Below are 24,149 nucleotides of genomic sequence, written 5' to 3'. Positions count from 1 at the left end.
GATTTTTCTTCTTTTCTTTCTTTAAATCTTTGTTTCTCATCTTTTGCAATATGTGGGGGATTGTTATAAACTTATATTATATTGCAAAATATTGCTTCCGAAAGCAGCGCATGAACGTTGCGTGATGAACGTTATCCTCTGCACGTTCAAATTTTCTTTTCCCCAAGTTTCGGGATAAAGATTTCGTGAACAACTTTGACCACGACGTGAGCTGCGAACTCCGGGGGCAGTTTCCACCAAATCTGGTCTATGGGCCTTTTTCTTATACCTTTTCTTCTCTATAAATAGACCCGCTGCTCTCATTCAAGAAATCATCAAAAATCGAGTGTTCTCTTTCTCTCACACTATTGAGTTCTCTCATTCTCTCATTCTTTCGTTATCTATTCTCCTTCTCTCATTCTCTCCTTCCTTTTATTTCTTAAAAATTATCCTGGGTTTCTTTCTATCTCTTTTTAAGAGATCCTTGCTAGTTTTGAGATCCTCAGACATTTCTGAGAAGTTCCTGTTGTATCCTGGGGGACTTGCGCAATACACCGCGGATAAGTCCTTAAGGACAATGACTCTACACGCCTCAGGAAATTTTGTTTGTGATTCTGTCAGCACTTTTCTACAACAGTCTATAATTTTTTTTATTAGGATTGACCTAATTACATTCTAAATATGACTAATTGCAATTAAGCATTTAATTATGAAGATTTTCTAAATTAATTTGTTTTATCTTTCAATCATCATTATACTAAAATCCTTTTGATCATCTAGGTCATTTATGAGGAATTTCAGTTTTGTGAACTGGAGTTGATTGTTCCAGTTGACCAATGTATATGAAAAATACATAATTTATGTTTTTCATTAAGTATAAATGTCAATGAAGTAATTTCTTTACATGTATTGATCTCAATAAATACTAAATCACTTGATATTATGATGTGATTATGCATCACTAACATCTAGATATGCATGTCTTATATTAGATATCTAAAAAATAGAAATGGTATAAAAATCTTTAATAACATTTTAATGAATCAATTCTTACAAATTTTCATTTTGGTTCGACATAAATCTTCAGCGATATTCATTTGTCTTTCACTAAACTTTAAGGGTGAAAAAGTTGATCACAACTAATTGGTCAATCTGTCAATCCATTCTAAACAGAGTATGACAGGTTAACATTTTCAACTTGTCAACTCATTTTGACTCGGTCCCTAACTCACGAAATTGATAAGATAAAAATAGGATGAAAAGAGATTACGCATTATGCTTTTTCTTTTTATTAAAAATCAAAATAAAAATAATAATTTAAGAAATTAACTTTTATATATTATATTCTTTTAAAGATAATATACAATAATAATGTATAACTTAAATTATTATCACTTACAAATTAAGTTTTAATTATTAATTATAAAATTAATTTAACATGTAGATATAATAAATATCTTAATTTATTTAATTTGAAAGAATAAACCATTAGAATCTTAGAAAATATTTATGTAATTAAATATGCTATATATATATATATATATATATATATAAATTAAAAAATAAAGTTATAAAAGGTTAAAAAAATTATAAAAAAAACTAAAAAAAAAATTGGACCAGTCAACCCATCTTTTGACAAGATTACTTTTACTAAACTTATTACATGTTTAATCACTTACTAGTTTAAGAAATAAAAAAACTTGTTGTTTGTAAAACTATTATAATCATATTAAAGATATTGTAATTTATTGAGACCCTAATTGTGTATCACTCATCTTATAATGAGAAAAGAAAAGTTTCAATATAAGTTTCGAGTTTGTGATGTCAAAATTTTTAAAGACTTTTTTAAGATAAATATTTCTAAATCTTTCAAATCACGTCATCTAATAAATTCTAATAATCTTCTTAGGAACTCCAAACTATTAAATATCAAATTTATTATCAATTTATCTTTAATCTTCTCAACATCGTGTTTACGAGTAATTATTATCATAATATCACCAATATACAATAACACTATTTCCGGACCAATCTTATCTTATAAACTTTTCAATTTGAAAAAAAAATAAAAATTAAAAGTTAAAAACATTTTACAACATTCATAATACTTAAATTTATTTTGTAATGATTTAAAAAAAATTAAATTTAGTTAATATTAACATTTTAAAAAAAATATTAAATTATTTGATAATAAAAAATAAAAATTTAAATACTGATTTAAATTAATAATTTAAGTGTATTTTTTGTAATATTTTATTTTTGAACAATATTATTTTCTTTCTATAATAGTTTTTTTATTAAAAATAATAGCATATTTTAAATTTTTTAATGATAATAAAAATTGAAAAGCTAAGTTGTAACTTAATTAATTATTTAAGTTAATATTGTAAATAAGCATTTATTTAAATGCATTAGAAATTTTATTTTAAATAATTTAAATTTAAAATAAATATTAAAAATATTTTTTATTAAAATGATAAGAAAATTTCTAAATTCAAGTTGGAAAAAACAAATTAATAATATATTTGAAATAGATAAATAAATTTATAAATTTATTAATAATAAAATACATATTAATTATTTAATAGTTTACATAAAATTTATTAAAAATAATAATTAAAAATAACGAAATTTTCCGTTATTTTTATGTTTGAAAAAAAGTAAAAAAAGAGGTTGGAAATTATTTAAGTAAATATTTTGAATAATATGTCATTAAAAAAAATTTATTGGAAATTATGTTATTTTAAATAAACCCTTACCAATGATTATAAATAGTAAACAATATTATTTAGATAAATATTTAAAAAGATAATAAGTGGAACATGCCACTTTAAAAAAAAAAAAAAAAAACACTTGCAAATCAATTATAGTTTTCATCGATAAGTAAAAAAAAAAAAAAAAACAGAATAAAATCTACATAAACAACAAAACAATTCTTCCAACCCCAACTCAAATCAAGTGATGGTTAATTCTGACCATAGTTCATTTCAAATGAAGAAATGATTTTTTTATACACCTAAATTTTTTATATTTATTTGACACTATTCTTATTTATTTTTTATTTTCTTCTTTATTGAAAAACTACAAAATTTTATATTTTTTGAATCATTTTATCCTTATATTATATGTCAAATAAATGTAAAAATGTGTCATGATATTATTACTCTTTCAAATGGTATCATTACCTCTAAAGTAACAAGAAATTTAAAAAAAATGAGAATTGATTTTGGAATCACTTCTCTATTTTTTTCCAAATGAGAATTAAGGAAATGAGATTTCATTTAAGCAAAGAAGTTATATTTCAAAATTTTAAAAGTCAAATTACCAATTTATTTATTTATTGTTATAATACTACTATTGATTGATCATAAATAATTTTAAGTATGGGTTTAAAATGGTTATAAAAGTTAACAATTTCATTATGCATGTTAATCTGTATTTTGTAATTAATCTCATTTTAATCAAATTTAATTATACTACTTTAATGATTAACTTAGCATGTTCTGCAATTTCTCGCCCACTCATCTGTGTTCCTTAAAACGATGTCGTTTGAGACGCGTATTCATGAGAAATGAGAAAATAGCCGTTGTGACCCTTGCAAACCATATAAACCAATCGGGTCAAAGTTCAAAAGAAAATTGGACCGTTAGAGAACTAACCGTTACACTCTCCGCTCAACATTACACACATACACATTTCCCTCTACTTCGTTCTTTCCTTTCACAGCACCAAATAAAGACGCTCTCTCCCTTTCCCTCTCTCTTATTAATCACTCCTCGACGCAAACCCTAATCGGAACGTGAAATGGCGGTGACGGAGGAAACCGGTGGCGCCACCGTGATGGACGAGACCTACGAGTTCTCGGCGCCGAGATTCTTTGACTTCGTTAAAGGAGAGACTGACGAGGATTCGCTTAAGGCTGAGCTCTGGTTCGACACCGCTCTCTCTTACGCTCCTTCTCGTACGTTCCTGTTCTCTCGTTTTATTTCTCGATTCTTACTCTACCTTGATCACTCTCTTTAATTCGATAATGATAATAATAATAATAATTATAATATTGATTAGTTTCTAAGATTTTAGGAATTAGAATTGAGAAAAGATAGGGTTGTCGTCTTTATTTCGAAGTTTTGATTCGTAGGTGAGTTTAATGATCGGAAATACTGAAATGAATTCTTTCTTCTTACTGGTTCCTATCATTGTGGAATGTTAAAATGACACAGTATGGTGTGAATGCGAATTTTTCTTTCAATAGGGTTGCTTTGCTTCCAATTGCTTCTTAGTTTTTAGTTGCATTTGGTTCTATGGTGTTCAGAAGAAGTTGTTTGATCTCAACTTTGTTTCGGAATCTGTAGTTTGTCTTCTAGGAAATTGGTACTCAATTTTTTCACTCAATCCAACAAAATTCAATGAAGTTTCTAGGTTGCCGTGTGTGATTAGTGAATGGCTCTGAGCCTAAAAACTGTTCAGTTAAAGGGGTTTATATATGTTGTGAAGGTTCGAAACTAAGTTATTTCTCCATTTGTTGTTTTAGAAAGTGATCAAAGTTAGTAGTTTGTTCTTCTATATGTTGTCACCAAAGTGTTTTGTGGTAAAGAATTACTTGGCTGAACTTTTATGGGTTTTCAAATTTTGCAGCATTCATGCCTAAAATCAAGACTGCTAGATCTATTACTGTAGATAGCTTGTGTGATTTTAAGGAAGCTGACAAAATGCAGAAGGTACTATTATCTATTTCAGTTTTGTGTATAATTGAATATTTGCTCCTTTACCTGATTATCTACTGTTTTGATAGATGTTAGCTAGTGTTGATGTTACGGAAAAGAATATATACCCACAGAACCTGAATGCCAAAGCAGAGGAAGTTGTAGTTGATAAAATGCAGAAGGTACTGTTGTATCAGTTTTCATGATAGATTTGCACTTTTAGATTTGGTTAGTTTGACTGATTATATTTCATTTTACTAGGCACCAGCAAATGTTGATGAGAAAGTTCTGGAAACTAATATAAAACCTCAGTGTTTGGCTGTGACTACTGTAAAGGAAGATGATGCACCTTGCACTGAAAAGGAAAGAATTGAGAATGATTATAAAGGAGATAGTGGATGCTTTGTTTCATCAGCTGAAGGAGCATCTGTTGAAGTAGCAAAAGATGCTTGCACTCCAAAACCAACTTTGCTCAAAAAAGTCACCACTTCCACTAATTCCAAGAAGACACAAAATAAGAAGATTCTTACAAATACAAAATCTCAGCTAAAGTCAGCAACTGGGAAGAGCATTACTGGGACTCTTCACTTGTCCCAGGAGAATCAAGCTATTAAGAGGCAAAAATTGGAAGGAGGAAAATCTAGACAGGTAATTTTGATATGTTGCCTTTTTGTCTTTACATCAAATGCATTCTAATTTATATTTTTTAACTTTACAGATTTTGAATGTGAAGCATCAAACTTTGCCTCATAACAAATCAAAATTGGGTTTTACGATGTCTTCTAGCACTAGTAAAACTAATAAGGAGGACAGAAAGGTTTGTTTCAATCCTTTTCATGTAAATCAAATACTTCATGTTTAAAATCTTTTTCGTTCTTTTTTTCACTTATTGATTTATGTATTATTAAGGTTTATGTTCGTGAGACACCAACAATTTCAGCCTCTGTACCATTTGTATCAATGGCAGAAATGATGAAAAGATTTCAGTCCAGTACTAGAGATCTTGCACTGCCTAGCATTGTTTCTCATGTATGGATCCAACCTTCTACTTCTACTAAATGTTTTAGTGCTCTGCATTCAAATAATATTTTTACTAAGTATTCATAATGCTGCTTTTTTTGGTTCAGACAAAACCAAAACTTACATTGACTAGGCCTAAGGAGCCTGAATTTGAGACATCTCAACGCATTCGCCCAACTAGGGTGAAGAGTAGTGCAGAACTTGAGGAAGAAATGATGGCTAAAATTCCAAAATTCAAGGCTCGACCATTGAATAAGAAGGTACTATTTTCATTTTTGGTTTTCTGCTATTCTTCACTTCCATTTATGTATGTTTTTTATGTTTTTTTTCTTCTCTATTCTAGATTTTGCAAACTGCAACTTTGCCTCCTATTCCAAGAAGTACACCTCAGCCACCAGAATTTAAGGTAAACCATCACCAAAGAATAGAAGATTGAATTGAAAATGAAAAGATACAGACGTATTCAAGCACATTACAAGCGCCAAATGGCTATATTCTGAATTACTGACTTCTTCATTCTCTTCAGGAATTTCATTTGGAAACTTTGGCTAGGGCCCATCAGAATGCAGATACCGTTTCAATAGCTTCAACAGAGATGTCTCATAAGGTACATCTATTTTAGATACAACTGAACTATTTGTTATTCACTTCGATCCATTAGTCACTCCTCTTTATTAAACAGGGGAATTCATGGAAGCCTCATCACCTTACAGAACCAAAAACTCCATTACTCCAAACATCACTAAGAGCCCGTCAACCCAAGGTGAAAAGCTCATTAGAATTAGAGCAAGAGGAGCTTCAAAATATCCCTAAATTCAAGGCAAAACCTCTAAATAAGAAGGTAATAGTGCCAACTGAGATGTTTTACCCATTTCTAAGAATTTATTCAGTCAATTAACTAACCGTATGTTTTTCTTTCAGATCTTTGAAAGTAAAGGGGATATCGGAATATTCTGCAATACCAAGAAGCATGTTACTGAACCTCAAGAATTTCATTTTGCCACAGATGAAAGGATTCCACCACCTGCTTCTTCCGTGGCTGATTTATTTGGCAAGGTAATGATGAGTGTCTGCTTTCAGATTCAGTAATCTATAAAAATAATATTTTTCTTTTCAATTCTGGAATCATTTTTATCTGGTGAGAGTAACCATTTTATTTTTTATGGTTGCAGCTTTCTTTGAAGTCTGAACATGAACGTAACCATAACCCAATTAAAAGAAACACAACTCCAAATCCATTTCATCTCCACACAGAGGTTCATTACTTCCCCAACATTAGTTTGAAACTGCAGTGTTTTGATCTAGTTATTCTTATACCAACATTCTTAATCATTACAGGAAAGAGGTGCCGAGAAAGAGAAGAAACTGATCATGGAACTTCTGCACAAAGAGTTGGAAGAGGAAATAGCGAGGATTCCCAAGGCTAATCCATACCCTTACACCACCGATTACCCTGTGGTATAGAATTTTGTCGATTAATATTTTTTTTTATCTCTGTTTGCTAGTTGAAAACGTTGATAGAGTGTACTATAAATATCATTGACAGATACCACCAAAACCAGAACCAAAACAATGCACAAGACCGGAACCATTCCAATTAGAAAGTCTGATGAGACATGAAGAAGAAATGCAAAAGGAACAGGAAGAAAGACAGAGAATAGAAAGAGAAGAGGCCCAGATGAGAGAATTTAAAGCACTACCAATCTTAAAAGAGTGAGTGAAAGAAAAGCGAGACTTTTTTTACTTTAATGTACAGATGGGAAAACTACAAGCGAACTAATTTATTTTTTTCCAATGGATATTATAAAATGCAGGGACCCAATCCCTCTTCCAGAGAAGATCCGCAAACCTCTCACTCAAGTTCAGGAATTTAGCTTACATGTGAATCATCGAGCTGTGGACAGAGCACAATTTGATGAAAGGGTAACCAAAAATTTCATATAGCTTTTTCTTGTGAGGTTTCACAGTGAAAGTGCTCAAATAGTTTGTTTTTACAGATTAAAGAAAAAGAAATGGTGTACAAACGATACAGAGAGGAGAGTGAAGCAGCAAGAATGGTATGTCAACTATGTTTGCAATTTAATATCTGAGAATAAGATAGTTATCTCTGATTGATACTGATAAGTAATCTGTACCATGAACGTGCAGATAGAGGAAGAGAAAGCGTTGAAACAATTGCGGAGGACGATGGTTCCTCATGCTAGACCAGTTCCAAAATTTGATCATCCTTTTTGTCCCCAAAAGTATGAGTTTAAAACCTAACTGAACTTTCTTTAAACTTTTAAGTTGTAAATTTTTAATTGCTTATTGTGTGTTCTCACCATTAGGTCTTCCAAGGACGTAACAAAACCCAAGTCACCAACTTTGCGTATACTCCAGAGAAAGGAAAGACGAAAGGTATTTACTGGAACAGTAGTCTCGAGTCCTGCTTCTAACATGAGATGATTGTCAAGTGTTCAACTTGTGTGATCAGTGTTCAAGAACTCTTGAATCCTCTGAGCAGTGTTGTGTGTGTTCAAGAAGAACTCTTGAATCTATCTGTGTAATACTTCTTATATCCTTCTAAAAGAACTCAATTCTTTTATGTATATTTTCTTAAACCATGTTAAATATGTATTAGTTTAAGCATCACAGTGTGATGTCATCATTAACAAGTGACATTTTTATAGGTAGATTAATAATGCTAATTATTTTAGGCACCATTTGTGTTTTATTTTATGGATAACCTTTTTACCTTTTTACTTATAATGTAAAAAATTGAGAAATAAACAAATATAATTGAAATAAAATATCGGCACAAAAAGCGTAGATTAACTATTGAGATTACAAAATCATAATTTAACTAAAACTTTTTATATGTCGCAAAATTCATTTATCTTAAACTCGGTCTAGAAATAAGTGTTTCATCATTATAGGATGTTTAGTAGTAACCTAGAATAATACTGTATGAACTTCAATCTCTGAAGTGTAGGAATTCAATTCAATAACTTAAATATATTTTGGTTCTCTTATTTTCACATATTAATTTTGTTTCTATGAAAAATTTATTACTAATTTTATTTTTAGTTTTTTAAAAGGTGAGAAAATCATAAAAATATTTTTCAAAATTAGTGTAACATTTATATAGATAATAAATTTGGTTTCACTTAAAATAAGATGAAATTTATTATTTATATAAATGGTATTAGTTAATTTATTTTTTATAAAAATATATGAATTAATAAATATATTTTTTATTTTATAAAATTGTGTTTACATTAGTTTTAATTTTATAAAAATATTGATTTTCAATAAAACTATAATAATATAATATATTAAAAAATGATTTTCAATAAAAATATCAGTATAAATAATATTTTTTCTTTTTTTTGTAATTTGAAGAGGAGAATTGTTCTATTTTCTAAAAAAAATTAGAATTAAATTAAACAAAAGAAACATACATAAAAAACTAAATTAAAATTAAAACAATTAAAATCAAGACAAGGTAGAGTAATTAAAACATGACACTAATAATGTGAAGTGTCACACTAGAAATATAATTAAAAATTTTATTAAAACTTTTTAAGAAACGAAAACTAATTTAATACATTCTCATAAAAAAAATAAAATAGAAACTATTCGAGAAATTAAACATTGTCTTAATTATAGTTTTTTTCTTCTTCTTACAAATATACATAGAGATAAAATAGGAATTAATCAAAAGTTCAAATTATTTATTATATTTAAAATTATAAGATTTCTTAATTGTTGTGATAAACTAAATGTTTAAACTCTTTAATTGTCTATAAATATTTTCAATTTGGTCATCTTCTTTTAAAATTTTTTAATTAAATTTTTATAAGTGCTAATTTAAAGTAATTTAGTCTCTCCTATTAAATTAACGGTGTTAATCTTCTGCATAGGTGGTGGGATGACATGTTAAATTATTTAAACGTGACATTGTTGGAGGTGAAACATGGTATTTTCGAAAGTTGTTAAAATTGAATAATTGAATAATATAAAATTAAGAAATTCTGAAAAGGAATTTAGGGTTCAATCAAATAAAATTTGGGATTTAATTAGATTAGAAATATGAGAGGAGAGTGCATCGGAAATTTTGTGGAATCACTCAATCAACCATGAGTCCATTGAAACCTGCATACCAAATCATGGAATCACTCTTCGCGAACCAACTCCCTCACGCAACCAATTCGTGATTTTCATTTAATATTTAGATCTTCTTTAATCTGCACAAAACAAACAAATAGATTAAAGCACAAACAAATCATTCAAATTCATTACATTCAAGCCATGAGTTCATACCCTCAAATCCCCAATTTCTTACATCCGTCGAGCACTCGTGCAGATGCAGCTCCGTTACCATTCTCTCGACGGGCGCGAGACCCAGATTGTCGTCGCCATCCTCACTGTCAGAAAGCACCGCGAGCAACCACTGCGAACTCTTCACCGAGAGCTGCCGCTACCCTCTCACCCTTTAATCGGATGTCGCCGCTGCTCTAGATCGACAATCTTCCTCCAACCGTCAAACCCACTGTCATCGTTGCTGCCAAGGCTGGAATCACTTCGCTTGCGACTGACCACCGTCGTTCGCACAGGACCACCATATCTGAAGATGAACACCCTGTTTATCTTGTTTAAAGAAAGAATCTTCCCCTTTTACAGTTGGCCAAACCAAAGAATCCCAAATTCTATGATTTGGTAGTGCAATCTACTCTCATATTTCTAATCTAATTGAATCCGAAATTCTATTTGATTTTGAGTCAACCCTAAATCCCTTTTCAAAATTTCCTAAATTTATATTATTCAATTATTCAATTTTAACAACTTTCGAAAATGTCACGTTTCATGTCATGTTTAACTAATTTAACACGTCATCCTACCATCTATGCAGAAAATTAAATTAACACGGTTAACGAAATTTAACGGCAGGAGCTAATTGCTTCAAATTAGCACTTATAAGAACTCGATTCGGAAACTTTAAAAGAAGAGAACCAAATTGAAAATACCCAACAAAAATAGGGATAACTAAAGGGTTTAAACCTAAACTAAATTAATGTTTATAACTTAAATGATATCATCTAATGGTGATATGGGTCAAATACCAGGAAGGGTATTGTAACTCAAATATCTTCCTTAATCAATCAAAAGAAGTGTTATGCCTCAATCATTTATAGAGATCACAAAGTAGGAGAGGTCATTAGCATTCATCCATATAGATTCTTACAAAAAAAACACATAATTTTGGTAGCCGACATAGTAGGAGGTTTGCATATTTTGAATTAGAATCATAATAGATTATGTGTCACTATTCGTTTGTATACTACTTTAAAATAATTGTGAAAAAAAGTTTTAAATTTATTTTTCCTTTGAATTAATAACATTTGAGGGACTTATTTATGTCGAGAGAATCCTGTAAAACAGTAAATTGTATATGGCATAACCATGAGCAAAGCTGGCACATTTCCCTGCCAAAAACCCTGTAACATGACAGAATTGACAAAAAGTAATAATACAAAAAAAAAGTTGAAAGGAAGGTACATCAACAATGGAGGAAAGTAAGTGTATCAAGAAACAAAAACCTATACTTATTCATGCTTTATTGCATAATGTTCCTTCCTGTACCTTCCCTTTTCTCGTGTACCTCCAAATTTACTTTTTTATCCTTCATTCATTTAATAAAGTCAAATCATAATTAATAAATAATAAATGAACATAACCAAACCGCCTTTTGAGATGCGATTCACACTCCAAAGTGCATTTTTTGTTTGCTACCATAGGAAATGCGTTAACTAAAATTCATAAACAAAAATAAAAAAGTTAACTAAAATTATATACATACAAATTATCTACTGATAATAAAAATTATTTAATTCAATAAATTAATTAATACTTAATCTAAATTCATAATTAATACTTAATCTAAATTACATTAATAATAAATAATATATAAAATTTTATAAACTTAAAAAAATTAACTAAAATTAAAACCTAAAATTAAAAAAACAACAATTAAAAAAAAACTTAATGAAAAAAATAGAAACCGTAGTGTGATCTGCGTTTCCATCAACCCCACAGTCTGATTTGTGTTTCTCCCAACCCGCATAGCGATATGCGGACAAAGAAGATGTGCACCCCCAAAACAAAACCAACCGCAGATCCACCGGTGGTTGCCTTCTGACGCTGATCCAACTGCGGCAGGCGTTAACCGCAAAGCCATTTGCAGTTCGACAACGCACCCCCCAAAACCCATCCGCCATTCATACTGTGCCAGGGGTTAACTGCAGTGCCATTTGTGGTGATATGCGACACCCCCAAACCCCTCCCCGCCGATCCATTCGCACAGTTCATATATACATTTTCATACACAAAACAATTCATATACAGAGGAAAAAATGCAACCACAAATCAAGCAACAGAACATGATTCTTACACCTATAACATCAACCAAATCTACAATACTAACCTGGACGCCAGAAAAACTTGAAACATGAGAAGAACTGGTACCCAACTACCCTAACAACACACTCCACATGAACGCCAACAGACAAATAGCAGCAGCTACACTTTAAAAACTTGGTCTTAGACATCCAAAAAACTAAGCACTTAATGCCTGAATGCTCCATCAACCAATCAGTTAATGTTGAGTATGGGGTATGTGTCTTTTGGACAAGCCTTGTTAAGGTTTGTGAAATCCGTGTACATCTTACATTTTTCGTTCAGTTTTTTAACCAATACCACATATTTTAGCCAAGTGGTTTAACCTCTTTGATGAAGTCGACCTCCTCAAGCATGAGAACAATCATATCAAGCATTAAGCATAGAAATGAAATATTAACTCCTATAAGCCCTAGCCTAGGGTTTACAAATTAAAGAGATGAGAAAGAAATTGAAACCAAAGAGAGATGCATGTCCTTCCCCAAGGTCCTTTGTATCTACTTCATGCTCTAATCTCGCTTCCTTTTCGCATTTTCATCTCCAATTCGTGACTCATCTCCCTTTTCAACCCAAAAGGTGCAAAATCACCATTGATGAAGATTGAATTCTAAGGAAGAGAAGGAAAAGTTTCACAATACTCCAAACAACCTCTAACAGGAGTGTAGGGTTTCTTTTGGTGTGAGTTGTGGCAGAGTCATCTAGGCTAGGGCTTATAGGAGTTAGGGGTATAATAGAAATTAAAGTAAAATTGGGAGGTGCAGGACGAGATCATGAAGATGCAGAGAAGAATACTCTTTATTGCATTATGAAGAAGATGAACTGTACTCGTTGACCTGCGGGCCTGCCGGCCAGAATCTATGGAAAACGGACATGATGAAGATGATTCATTTATTCATTTTCTATTTTTTATTTATTGAAACACATTGTAGAACCCGTTTAACAAATATTATACAAGATGGTTTATTTTCCTACAGGTTTGGTTTATTTTTCTACATAAATTAAAATTATTTTTGTAGAATACGTAAAATTTTCTCATAACTTTTCTAATTTTTATTTTTTTCACCTAAATTAATTTTAAGATATAAAAACTCTTTTTTCCTTTTATCTCTTATATTGAAAAAAAAAAATCCTTATGAAAAATTGTTCAAATGTATGCGTAATCAATTATCAAAATATTATAACTTTTAAAAATGTCTGAGATGCTCATGAAACAAATAAGTAAACCATTCATGATACATATTTTATTAATCTTGAGATAGATGCTTGATTTTTGTGGTAAAAATAGAAAAAAAAAAATTAAAAGGAAGATCATATAGGTGCTGCTCGAGCTAACAAACAAAATATTTTATTATTAACAATTAAAATAAGTCGAATAAAAAAAATATTTGATCCATCTTTTAAAATATAAAAAGCGTGCCTCCTTGCTTGGTAATTCTCACAATGGGATTTGTTATGCTCTTCGAATTTAGTTAAGCTACATGCATTTTGAACAAGTCTATATATTCGAATGCTGAACTTATAAAGTAAACTTTCCTAAATAAATTTAGAATACTGGAGAAATTGTTTTGCTAAATCTGCTTATGGCAAAAATGAGCACAAGAGTTTTCTGCCTTTTTAAGCAATTGAAAATGAATAAACAAAGTACCAAACTTGTATGCAACAAGTTGAAACAAACTCTTGTATATAAATAGCCATTGGGGAGGTTCATATAAATTCATTGTAGTTTTAAGTTGAAAATTTTCCTATATACATGCAGAGTAAATCCTTACATCAATAATTTCAAAATTGTCTATATAAACTTTGGGGAGGTTCATCTTATTTAACTATATATAGTTTTGCAGTTAAAAATTTTCCTATGTACGTACAGAATAAGTTCTGGCATTCATAAATCTTAAAACTGTCTTTAATGTTTCACTCCTTCCGCCTGTATGCCAGAATCTGAAGCAAAAGAAAAAGGGTACAAAAATTAGTCAATACTTGAACAAGCAATAATATTGAGTGAAAGTTGCGTCTTGATTCATACTCACCATATGCGCCCTTTGAGATATGCATTTGGATTTAAGTTCTGTCAAAGATTCATGCCCTTGCAGAGTTTCCAGTTCAACTTTGCTAGGATCTATTATCAGTGCCGTTTGCTCATCAAAGGATGAAATCTCGTCAAATGACTTTTCACAAACTGTACTGGAGCATCCTTTAACTGCCAATATCTCAACTTCTTCAATTGGCAAAGATGTCTGGCCAGCAACATACTATGCAGAAAAAGGATTCATTAAAAGAAATTAGAAAATCATCATCAGGCTTAAAATTGGATCATTAATAAGAGAGCGTTGGGAAAGTGAAAGTTTGTTATACATACTGAAAAGCATGCTTTTATTGCATAAATATCAATAACTTAAGCTAGTAATCGTGAATCAATGAAGTCTAGTATTGATGTCACAACATTGTTAAAAGTTAATTTGACTACAAATTATCATTGGAAGAAGCAAGCGATCAAAGAGAACCTCACCTCACAAAGGTGCTTCACAGACAAAGTTGGTCGACAGCAAAGGTGTGGCTGCAGCAAGCTTGGTGTACTTTGTTTGTCCAGAGAGAAAAGAATGAGATGAACATCTAACTGCAAAGATGAATATAGCCTCTATAAATTGAACTGAAACTAGGATATATTTTCACCATTGTATAGGGAATTCAGCTGTAAGCTATACCTCATCAGTGTTTTCATTCAAATTACGGAGATGATCAACAAACTTTGCCAAGCGGCTACTGCGGGCACTTTTGCTATTCATACCATTGCCACTGCCACTGCCATGCCGTGTGTGACTCCTAAAACCACCCCTCCCCCATGTTAGCTTTTGAGGTTTTGACAATGGTCTAGAAGAAATTCCTCGATTCTCTCTTATGTCCACATCACTTTCTATGCATCCTCTGTCAGGACTTGCTGTTGATGATGATGGCTGAGAAGGGCGAACTCGGGTCCGCCTCTTTCGCCTTCTCTGCCTAATTTCTGTACATCGCTCATCTGTGGAAGATGAGTCCTTTTCATTGTTATCATTTTCATCCTCATTATCCTCAGATCCTAGATTATCCATTACTTGGTTTTGTCTCCTAGAAAGAACATTTCGTTGAATGCGCTGTGATCTTGTTACAAATGAACCTGGTGTATCTCTACGTCTCTTAACCAGTGCTTCTGATTGTCGTTGAACAACTTTTGCAATTGAAGCTTGAATCTGTCAGAAAAGCTATCAAATGACAACCTAGTAACAAAGTACTCTTGAACATGCTAAGATCTGACTATCTAGAGAATACTAACAACTGCTAAAATAAAAAAATAAAAAAGAAAAAGGATAACTCTGAATAGTAAGTAAATATAAAGTGATGGATGGGAATTTAGGGGCCGCCTAGCATATAGATAGAAAACAAATCTGATTTTAAAGAAAAAGAAAAGGTCATCAACTATACTAGCATTCCCCACAAAGGCTAAAATTTGAGCCTTCGTAACCCAGGAGTGCGATACAGTCAATAACAATTTCACCGTGAAACTTTCCTCAATGGTGTAACTGTTGTACATGGTACATCTAAAAGTTGAAGCATACTTAAAAACTATTGCTCAAAAAGTATTTACCAGCTTATTGCGGTTCTTGTCCTCTTCACGAAACTCAAGCTCCTAGCAGGTGTGATATAACAAGTTAAACATTGTGAAAGTTTATGTAAACTCATTGGATATTAAATACAAATCAAGTGAACTATACCTCTTCCTCGTACTTCTCAATGTCTGGATATAAAGCTGCAATCAGAGCATCATAGTTTGGATCATCTCTCAAAGAACGACGACTGGCACAGTGTGTCCGACAAGCAGGGCATTCATTGTTCCTGAATTACACAAACATTAATAATCTAGCTGCATATAGACATTATAGCTATGGTTTTTCAGATAAAAGACAAAAAAATAGGCAACATGAGGACCTAGTTTACAATATCAGGAGCACATTAATTACATAAACGAAAAAGTCTGGAATGGCTTCATGTAACCTACCCCATTCGCATCGACTTGTCAATGCATTCTCTGCAAAACCGGTGCAAGCATTCCATAACTGTTCGTGTCTTCTTAATAATACCTGTTTGAGGAAGCATCAGAAATACTTTGTTATATCTTCAACGAACAGGACGTTTGTTAGAACTCGGGTATAACATGAATAGCAGATTTAAAAATTTCTTTCAAGGATAAAATCCAGCACTACTTAGCAAAATCCTAATTAAGACTAAAGGCACCAAAAACAATGGCCAATCAACCTTATGGTTGATGTACAAACATCAGATACAGTGAATATATATATATATATATATATATATATATATATATATATATATATATATATATATATATATATATATATATATATATATATAATTGCATTCATTAAACAAACTAGTGTGCCCAACTTATAGGAACAAGTTTCCTATTTTTGATATTTAAGAAATTCTATTTTAAAAACATGACTCAACAAAGTAATATGCATTTCAAATAAGAGCTCATTTAATCACTCATAAACCTAAACTGCTTTAACCATAATCACTCTTTCCTGCTATATGCAACACATTTAGTATTTTGGGTTCAACACTGCTCAAAAGCCTTGATTAACCGAACATATCTTGAGATTGTAGATGATATTTTCTTTCGTGCTTGTAATTCGCACCAATTAGCACACCTTCACAGTTGCCCCGAGTGCACACTCCCAAATGACACTTGAGAAGAGAATTAGAAAGTGACAACAGAAACCACGAGAATGCGAGCGGTTCTTCCTGGTCCTAAATAACAAACGCATCTGGCTCACCGAAGACCACAATCTGCCACTGAAACAAAACCAGAACGGAAGAAGACAAAGACACAAGTCCAGAAACAGAAACTGAGCAACGGTGAGGTTTAAAACAGATTTGACTGTGAATACATGCCTCAGAGTCAAAAGAAGTTGATGATACCAGGTAGACTTTATGGTAGTAGAGAAAATGGTAGAAAACAAGAGGAAACAGAAATTTAAGAGAGAATGATCATTGAGAATTGTAGTTATGATTGATAAAGAACTTGTGTGATTCTTGTACATACACGGGCTTTTACAAGTTGTCAGAGATGCCTTTTCTGACTGACCAACCAATACCAATTTTCTAATGAACTTCCTACCTCGCTTATTCAAATTCAATTTAACACAATTGCAGCCTTGCAGACACTTCAGCACAGACAGTCTATTAAACTGAGCGAGAATATAAACTCTACTGGAGGGAAATCCACACTTTTTTTGTTTTGGTAAGGAATACTTTTTAAACCACAGAAGAGATGTTTGCATATTAGAAAGGGAGACTAGAAGAAATGTGGCACAGTAAGGAAGAAATTCCACTACAAAGTGATTTGACATGAAATACATCCAAAACAACTAAACAAAATCTAAATGAGAGACCCTGCAATACTTCTATTAAATTCAAATTTCAAACTTTACTCTCCTTGCTCCCCTTTCTTCCACCCAACCAGATATAGCACAAAATCAGGTTTATCATAAAATTTCTTTTTCTATCACAACCCACCCATACATTGATATCCATTTCTGATATACACATACCATCACCAGCTTCTTTCATCCAGTGTCACAATGTCACAACATATATATTTTGAAGATGATAGACTAGTTGTTCAGAAAAACTGGGGAAACACATGGTTTTGAAGGAGGTAGAAGTACATAAGGCATCAATAATAATAACAACAACTATGATCTGCTATCATCTCTTATGTCTGTCTTCTTTCCACCAACCAAGATAAAAAGGTATATTCTGGCACATAATTTAATAATAGCAGAGATGTACCAAGAACAATTAGACTAGATAAAGAAAATGCATACCAAGGCAAATTGGACATTGAACTTCTTTACGTATTTCGAGAAGCTCTACAAAAACAAATCTGCAAACATAGCAAGAACATAAGCTTTCATTTACACAAACCTAACAGGAAAAACAAAATTAATACTGCAGTTTATAGATCAAATATGTTGATTAGGTAGTCACAAAAATCTTCACCCACTTGATAACTAATACTAAGGTAAACAGTGTTAAGTTGCAATATGCTTGCAGGAAAATAAACGGACACTAGCCATAGCCACATAAGAAGCCAGAACAAGGACAAAATGTAGTTTTCAAACTTAATTTGCATCTTCTTGCAGATACCCATATGTGAACTTTCATCAGATATATTTAATTTGCTATTGTATAAAAATAGACAATGTAATATGAATGCACTGTTATACTTTTATAGTAAATCATATACACAAACTTTAAATTCAAATGAGCGTATGGTTTATTCTAAATCAGGACAAATCTAGACCTAAATTTAGGATATGGGTCATGCTTCTCATTTACGTCATCAAACACAGCTCGGAACCTTTCTGAATCATCACATCCAATCTCAACATACAAAACGAAACTCACCCCTATAATTTAGAACCAATAATTTAGAATATCCAGTAGCTAGCGGATGGATCTACTATCCATCTGTTGATTAATTTCTTTCTTCACCGAACTGCAACCTTAGGGATTAAAAAATCAACATGCAATTGCTCATAGAAAAATCTGGGAGCAAAAACAAAACTATTGTAACTATGTTCCATGAATTACAACCATTAAGCAAGCTCCTGTTCAACTGCAGCCATTTCAAATTTTTTTTATCACCAATCCAAAACTTCACGCAAAACCTGACAAATGATATTCTGATTCCTAAAGAAAAACACATTTCAAAACTACTCTGAGCGAGATCTTCACCGTTAATCAACAACATCACGACCTCATAAAACAATTCTGATCCAAAGCTAGGACCTAATACCAAAACCTACTCTAAAAACAAAACAACTGCTTCTCACACACACATGAAGAAGACGAAAATCAAAACATGCAAACGACGGATTGTTAGGTTTACTAACGGATTAATAATCAAATAGGAAGAATTTGTGGAAACGAATAATACGCCATGGCTCAAACGCCAGTACCTGGATCAAAACCTTGTCATATGGAGAAACAATAGATAAAATAAAAAAGCTAGTAAATAATGAGTATGATGCAAGCGAGAGAGATAGTACTCGGAATTGTCTTCGGAGGGAGAAGATAGAGCGCGGTGAGAATCTGAGAAGAGAATGAAGAAACTATGAGAAGAAGAAGAAGAAAATAGAAGAATCTAGAAGAAAGGAAAGACAATATAAAAAACCTGAGCCGTTTGATTCATAATTATCCTGTTCTTGTTGCTGTGCATCTTCTTCTTCTTCGGTTTTTTCTTGGAGGTGATGTTTGGTGTGGCGGTGGTGATCGTGAGGAGAATCGGGAAAGGAACGCTTCTGAGCAGGCATTGCTATTAGAAACTACAAAGATTTCACTATGTGTGACGGTGGTGAGAACAGCGAGAAGAGACGAGGATCAGCAGAATGGAAGAACGAGATTCGCAATTTTGGTATGTCAATGCCTTTCTCTCTCTATCTATGCATTTCCTTGCAGCGTGTTGCAACAATGTAGTTAGGTGAATTTCACGTAGATAAATGGATATTTTATTTGATATATGGTTCGTTTTAGGTTTAGATATATGTTGGGTGATTTAATGTGAATATATAAGATAATATATGATATGACTGGATACACAAAAAATATAATAAGATAACATCGTTATATACGTTATATATGAAAGATAATAAATTAAATAATGTTAGAGATCTAAAATAAAATTCTTGTTAAAACTAGTGGAAATAAATGCACGTGTATGCATGCATATAAAAAAGTAAAATTGATTTGTTACATAATAATTAAATTAAAAAGTATTGCTAAATTTATAAAAAAATATTTACATTAAAGATTCTTATAAAATAAATTAGTTTATAATTTTATCATAAGTAATTTTTTCTTTATAAATTATTAATTAATTTTAAAGAAATAGGTATGTAAAAGATAAAACAGTAAAGATTTATATTTACAAAAAAAATAATATTTAACCAGATTCTCTTCAAGAAAAATTAAATATTATAATAACTATTAAAATAAAAATTATTGAAAAAATTTACAAAAATAAATATTCTTTTAGTTTTAGGATGGTATCATAATATAATTTTTTGGATAATTATCGATAGTTTTTATAAATAATAAAATTAATAAATTGAGTTATATCTGATAAGGATAAAATTGGTAATAAATATTGTATATGAAAAATGAAATAATTTTTTTAATTTATTAATTTTAAATTATATAAAATAAATTAAATTTAAATTTAAATTTTTCAAAAATTAAACTAAATTACACAAAACTTATATTTTATTTATATAGCTATTTTTACAATATAAAAGATATATAATAATTTTAAATTATAATTAATATCTAAAAAATATTAAATTATTTTTTAAAAAATTTAATATTTTAACAAATAATCTAATTTAAATTTATGAGATATGATATATATATATATATATATATATATATATATATATAATTTGGAAGGACTGAATTTTCTTTTTCTCTTCTTTTATCCTCGTTTCTCCTCTCTTCTCTGTTTTTTTTTTACTTTTTCTCTTCATTCTCGCTTTTTCTTTTTCTTTTTTCGTAAATTTAAAACCAGAGAAAGTAAGGGAGAAGAGCAGCATGTGAGAGAGCACTAATGTTTCGAAGAGAAACATATTTAGGAATTTTAAGACTATTTTTAAGCAGCCAGTTAAGGGAATGTTTCTTCATTCTTCCAAGTACAAATGAATCTTCAAGGCTATCAACCTTTATCAAGCTTCAAGGTTCAAAAGTGGTGTTAATCTTTTTTAGTTTGTGCTAAACGACTTAATTAACACTAAACAATATTTTTAGTCTTAATTCAAGACTTAAAAAAAAATATATGTATATATTTTTAACTAACTAAGACTTCATTTTCATATATTTCAAAGAGACAAACATAACCACACTTTCAACTAATAGTCTAAAAAAAAAACCCTATAGCAGCCTACTAATTACAAACCAATTCAAAGGTCACAAACAACATATCATCATAAAATTCAAAATAGATTTTAGGAGTGATTCCATCAATTAAAATTAGTAATTTAAATCAATCACAAATCATTAAACATGCACACACAATTTTAATCATATTAGAGTTTGAAAATAATGGTATTTATAATTTTCCTCATCTAATAGAAGTTCAAATTGTTCTAAAAAACTTAGAACGACTCTTGACTATAAGAACTTTTTCTATTCTACAAATCATAAAAACATGATTAGGACATATTGTTAATACTACATTTTAACTCTTACAAAATTCATTTAAAAAAATTAAATTTATTATTATAAATAAATGTTGAAGTATTTATTATAATTATTATTTAAATTTTTTTTCATATAAAATATTTATTTATTTTCAACACATTACCTTTATAATCAAACTGATTCCTAAAAAATTTTAATGGTAATTTGAATTAATATATAGTGTAAGTATATCTATATAAAAAATTTTAATGATTTTTTATCATTTATTGATTGTAATTATTATTATTTTAATTTAAAATATAGCATATAAATTTAATTAATTTTATAAAATCGGTTTTTTTTTCTCAAATATTAAATATTGTTAAAAATATGCACAAGGACAAATAATAGTTTATATATATATATATATATATATATATATATGTATATATATATTGAAAATAATAAGAACTACATTTTGAACAAAAATAAACTCAAGGTAAAGAAGTTTGGTTATAGATAATTAATAGTTCTTTGGTTTTAAAATTTGGTTGATTGGTATATACCATTGTGTAATTAATTTTACTTCTCAGCCTCAACCTTAACTTATATCTTCTTAATATTTTTTTTTTTTTTAAAAGGTTCTTTTTAACAATTTTTTTATAATTTTTTATAATATAATAAAATGTAATTAATCTGTTTTAAATATATTTTAAAAAGAAAATCAAATCTACAGTGATATGTGTTGTCAAAAATGGTTAAAAAGAATCAGAATACTTTTTTTCTCTTTGATGCACCCAAAACATCAAAAACTTGTGTTGCACAGTCCATTTCTACACCTCTGTTAATTTCTTTCGGGAGGTTGCCTCGTCCCTCATACCAGTTGTTACTGTGCCGCCGTCTCCGGTCATCATGGCGGAGCACCAGTCACCAGCCACCACTGTGACACCATAAAACCAGTCCAGGTTGGTCCTCCATTTCCTTTCTTCACATGTAATCATTAAAAGAGGAAAACCTGACAGCTCCATAAGGAATAAACGCCCTAAACATCTGCTTGTAATCTTGTATATAATTCAGTAATAGACACACATGAAACTAAACATAACACATCCTGCTCTTTACACTTAATTTTGCTTGGCAACCAACTTTGATTTGCTTACAGAAGAATGCTCGTCCAGTTTTCTCTCAAAAATTTCTTATCAAAGTGACCTTATCTCGGTAATGCCGAGTTCATTTTACTTTAGTATTTATCCAAATACATTGCTGTTTTTGAATCAGAATACCATTTAAGATTATGTGAAGACTAGATATTTGTGATATTTGTGGATGGTTCAGGATTAGATATTTGTGGATAGTTCAATAAGGTCCGATAGCAACATAAATAGGGTCCACAAACCTTTCTAGGATTGACTATGGTATCCACTTAGAAGGTGTTAAGTCAACCCTGTAGAGCTGGCTTAATAAGGTGGTATATGTCTTCATTTATATACTATTATTTAGCCATTTCTTTAATTGACTTGGGATCTCCAGCAAATCTACAATGTAACCTCAACTTCTCACTTTAGAGGAATTAAACCTTCCTGTAAAAAAATCTTTGAAAAGGGCATTGAATTTTACCATCACTCAAGGTGGAGCCAATGTTGACTACAATGATTATAATTGTTACAATAACACATTTAAAACATCCAGGAAAAGTTGTAGCAGAAACCAAATCTCGCATTTCACAATCTTGCTTTCACAACCAGTTTCTAAATCTCCAACTCAAAAACTTGTATATTTCTAATTGAATCCCAAATCTGGAAAAGTGGGTTGAACCCTTTTTCAGTTACAATGAATGAAAATCACTTTCATTAAAAGGTTCAAGCTTTTAGCAGTTTTTGTACCTTCATGACTTTGCCTATATTCCACCTCATCTTTTGCACCTTCAACTATTTATAAGCTGGTGTGCTCTCCACTAATGATTCTGCCACCCTTTCGTATTTGTGCTGTTGTTATTATTTGTTTTGTTGTCATGCTTTAGATTGATGATTATGGTTTTTGTGTATTGTCTCTCTTGGTAATTGCTGAATGGACACTAGAAAACTGCTATCCCTTTTCAGAACTTGTAAGAATTCGAAGTCACTAAAGCAAGGCAAGCTCATTCATTAGAAAGCTGTAACATTGGGATTGCAAAATGATATATATTTATGCAAGAATCTGATTAACCTATATCTTTCTTTCCATTTTTATTTTCATGCAAAGTGCGTTCTTGATACCATGAAAAACCCATGTGAGATATCCTTGTGGAATAGCCTGATGGCTGGTTACACTAAGAATTACATGTATGTGGAAGCCCTAGAGCTTTTTGAGAAGTTGTTACATTACCCTTACCTGAAACCTGATAGTTGTACTTACCCTAGTGTTATTAAGGCTTGTGGGGGGTTGTGTAGGTTTCTGTTGGGAAAAATGATCCATACATGCTTGATAAAAACTGGTTTAATGATGGACATTGTTGTTGGAAGCTCTCTTGTGGGTATGTATGCAAAATGCAATGCATTTGAGAAAGCCATATGGCTGTTCAATGAAATGCCTGAGAAGGACGTGGCATGCTGGAATACCGTAATTTCTTGTTATTACCAAAGTGGAAACTTCAAAGAAGCCCTACGGTATTTTAGCCTGATGAGGAAATTTGAATTTGAACCTAATTCAGTTACAATCACAACTGCTATTTCCTCGTGTGCCAGACTTTTGGATTTGAACAGGGGAATGGAAATTCACAAGGAGTTGGTTAATAGNGNNTCT

At 30.8% G+C, this 24,149-nt stretch overlaps 4 protein-coding genes across 6 annotated transcripts in view; 3 read left to right on the top strand and 1 right to left on the bottom strand.

The window, feature by feature from the left end:
- The first annotated feature begins 3,611 nt into the window (after positions 1–3,611).
- Positions 3,612–8,401, top strand: LOC106755378 (protein TPX2). Its single transcript, XM_014637525.2, has 18 exons — positions 3,612–3,940; positions 4,615–4,697; positions 4,772–4,864; positions 4,944–5,330; positions 5,401–5,499; positions 5,592–5,711; positions 5,810–5,962; positions 6,046–6,108; positions 6,229–6,309; positions 6,385–6,543; positions 6,624–6,758; positions 6,875–6,958; positions 7,041–7,160; positions 7,249–7,415; positions 7,517–7,625; positions 7,700–7,759; positions 7,851–7,945; positions 8,030–8,401. Exons 1-18 carry the CDS (start codon positions 3,784–3,786, stop codon positions 8,145–8,147), a joined length of 2,283 nt encoding a protein of 760 aa, XP_014493011.1. The 5' UTR covers positions 3,612–3,783; the 3' UTR covers positions 8,148–8,401.
- A 5,389-nt stretch (positions 8,402–13,790) lies between these two features.
- LOC106755373 (putative E3 ubiquitin-protein ligase RING1a) lies at positions 13,791–19,696 on the bottom strand. Of its 2 annotated transcripts, XM_022778277.1 has the most exons (11): positions 19,372–19,696; positions 19,247–19,289; positions 19,091–19,156; positions 18,020–18,078; positions 16,168–16,249; positions 15,884–16,004; positions 15,757–15,798; positions 14,840–15,361; positions 14,644–14,751; positions 14,165–14,386; positions 13,791–14,075 (listed from the first exon to the last, which is right to left on the bottom strand). In XM_022778277.1, the coding sequence occupies exons 1-11, from the start codon at positions 19,508–19,510 to the stop codon at positions 14,049–14,051; spliced, it is 1,431 nt and encodes a 476-aa protein (XP_022633998.1). In that variant the 5' UTR covers positions 19,511–19,696; the 3' UTR covers positions 13,791–14,048. The 2 variants fall into 2 exon arrangements, with proteins under 2 accessions (XP_022633998.1, XP_014493006.1); XM_014637520.2 differs by lacking the exon at positions 19,091–19,156 and having other exon boundaries at positions 19,372–19,694.
- A 2,476-nt stretch (positions 19,697–22,172) lies between these two features.
- LOC111241243 overlaps positions 22,173–24,149 on the top strand; it is a 13,102-nt gene continuing 11,125 nt past the window's right edge. The window contains exon 1 of one of the 2 annotated variants that reach the window (XM_022778268.1): positions 22,173–22,333. The gene's annotated coding sequence lies outside the window, so the exon portion shown is untranslated. The remainder of the gene's footprint in view (positions 22,334–24,149) is intronic. The other variant, XM_022778270.1, reaches the window with a different exon arrangement.
- Positions 23,436–24,149, top strand: part of LOC106755377 (pentatricopeptide repeat-containing protein At5g27110) — a 4,619-nt gene continuing 3,905 nt past the window's right edge. The window contains 1 exon segment of the mRNA XM_022778273.1: positions 23,436–24,149. This exon segment is cut by the window's right edge and continues 720 nt beyond it. Coding sequence (XP_022633994.1) covers positions 23,436–24,149 — 714 coding nt within the window.

This window comes from Vigna radiata, unplaced genomic scaffold (assembly GCF_000741045.1).
Source record: "Vigna radiata var. radiata cultivar VC1973A unplaced genomic scaffold, Vradiata_ver6 scaffold_253, whole genome shotgun sequence".
NCBI classification, from domain to species: Eukaryota; Viridiplantae; Streptophyta; class Magnoliopsida; order Fabales; family Fabaceae; genus Vigna; species Vigna radiata.
This window is presented reverse-complemented; position numbering and strand designations above follow the sequence as displayed.

What these genes read in the sequence shown, in the direction of transcription:
- LOC106755378 (XM_014637525.2), top strand. Translation starts at nt 3,784, where the DNA reads ATGGCGGTGACGGAGGAAACCGGTGGCGCCACCGTGATGGACGAGACC. An exon ending in AAGCTGACAAAATGCAGAAG is followed by an intron (nt 4,698 to 4,771) that starts GTACTATTATCT and finishes CTGTTTTGATAG; the next exon opens with ATGTTAGCTAGTGTTGATGT. An exon ending in ACACCACCGATTACCCTGTG is followed by an intron (nt 7,161 to 7,248) that starts GTATAGAATTTT and finishes TATCATTGACAG; the next exon opens with ATACCACCAAAACCAGAACC.
- LOC106755373 (XM_022778277.1), bottom strand. Translation starts at nt 19,510, where the DNA reads ATGCCTGCTCAGAAGCGTTCCTTTCCCGATTCTCCTCACGATCACCAC. An exon ending in TCAATGTCCAATTTGCCTTG is followed by an intron (nt 16,250 to 18,019) that starts GTATGCATTTTC and finishes TTCCTCAAACAG; the next exon opens with GTATTATTAAGAAGACACGA. An exon ending in TTGAGAAGTACGAGGAAGAG is followed by an intron (nt 15,799 to 15,883) that starts GTATAGTTCACT and finishes CACACCTGCTAG; the next exon opens with GAGCTTGAGTTTCGTGAAGA.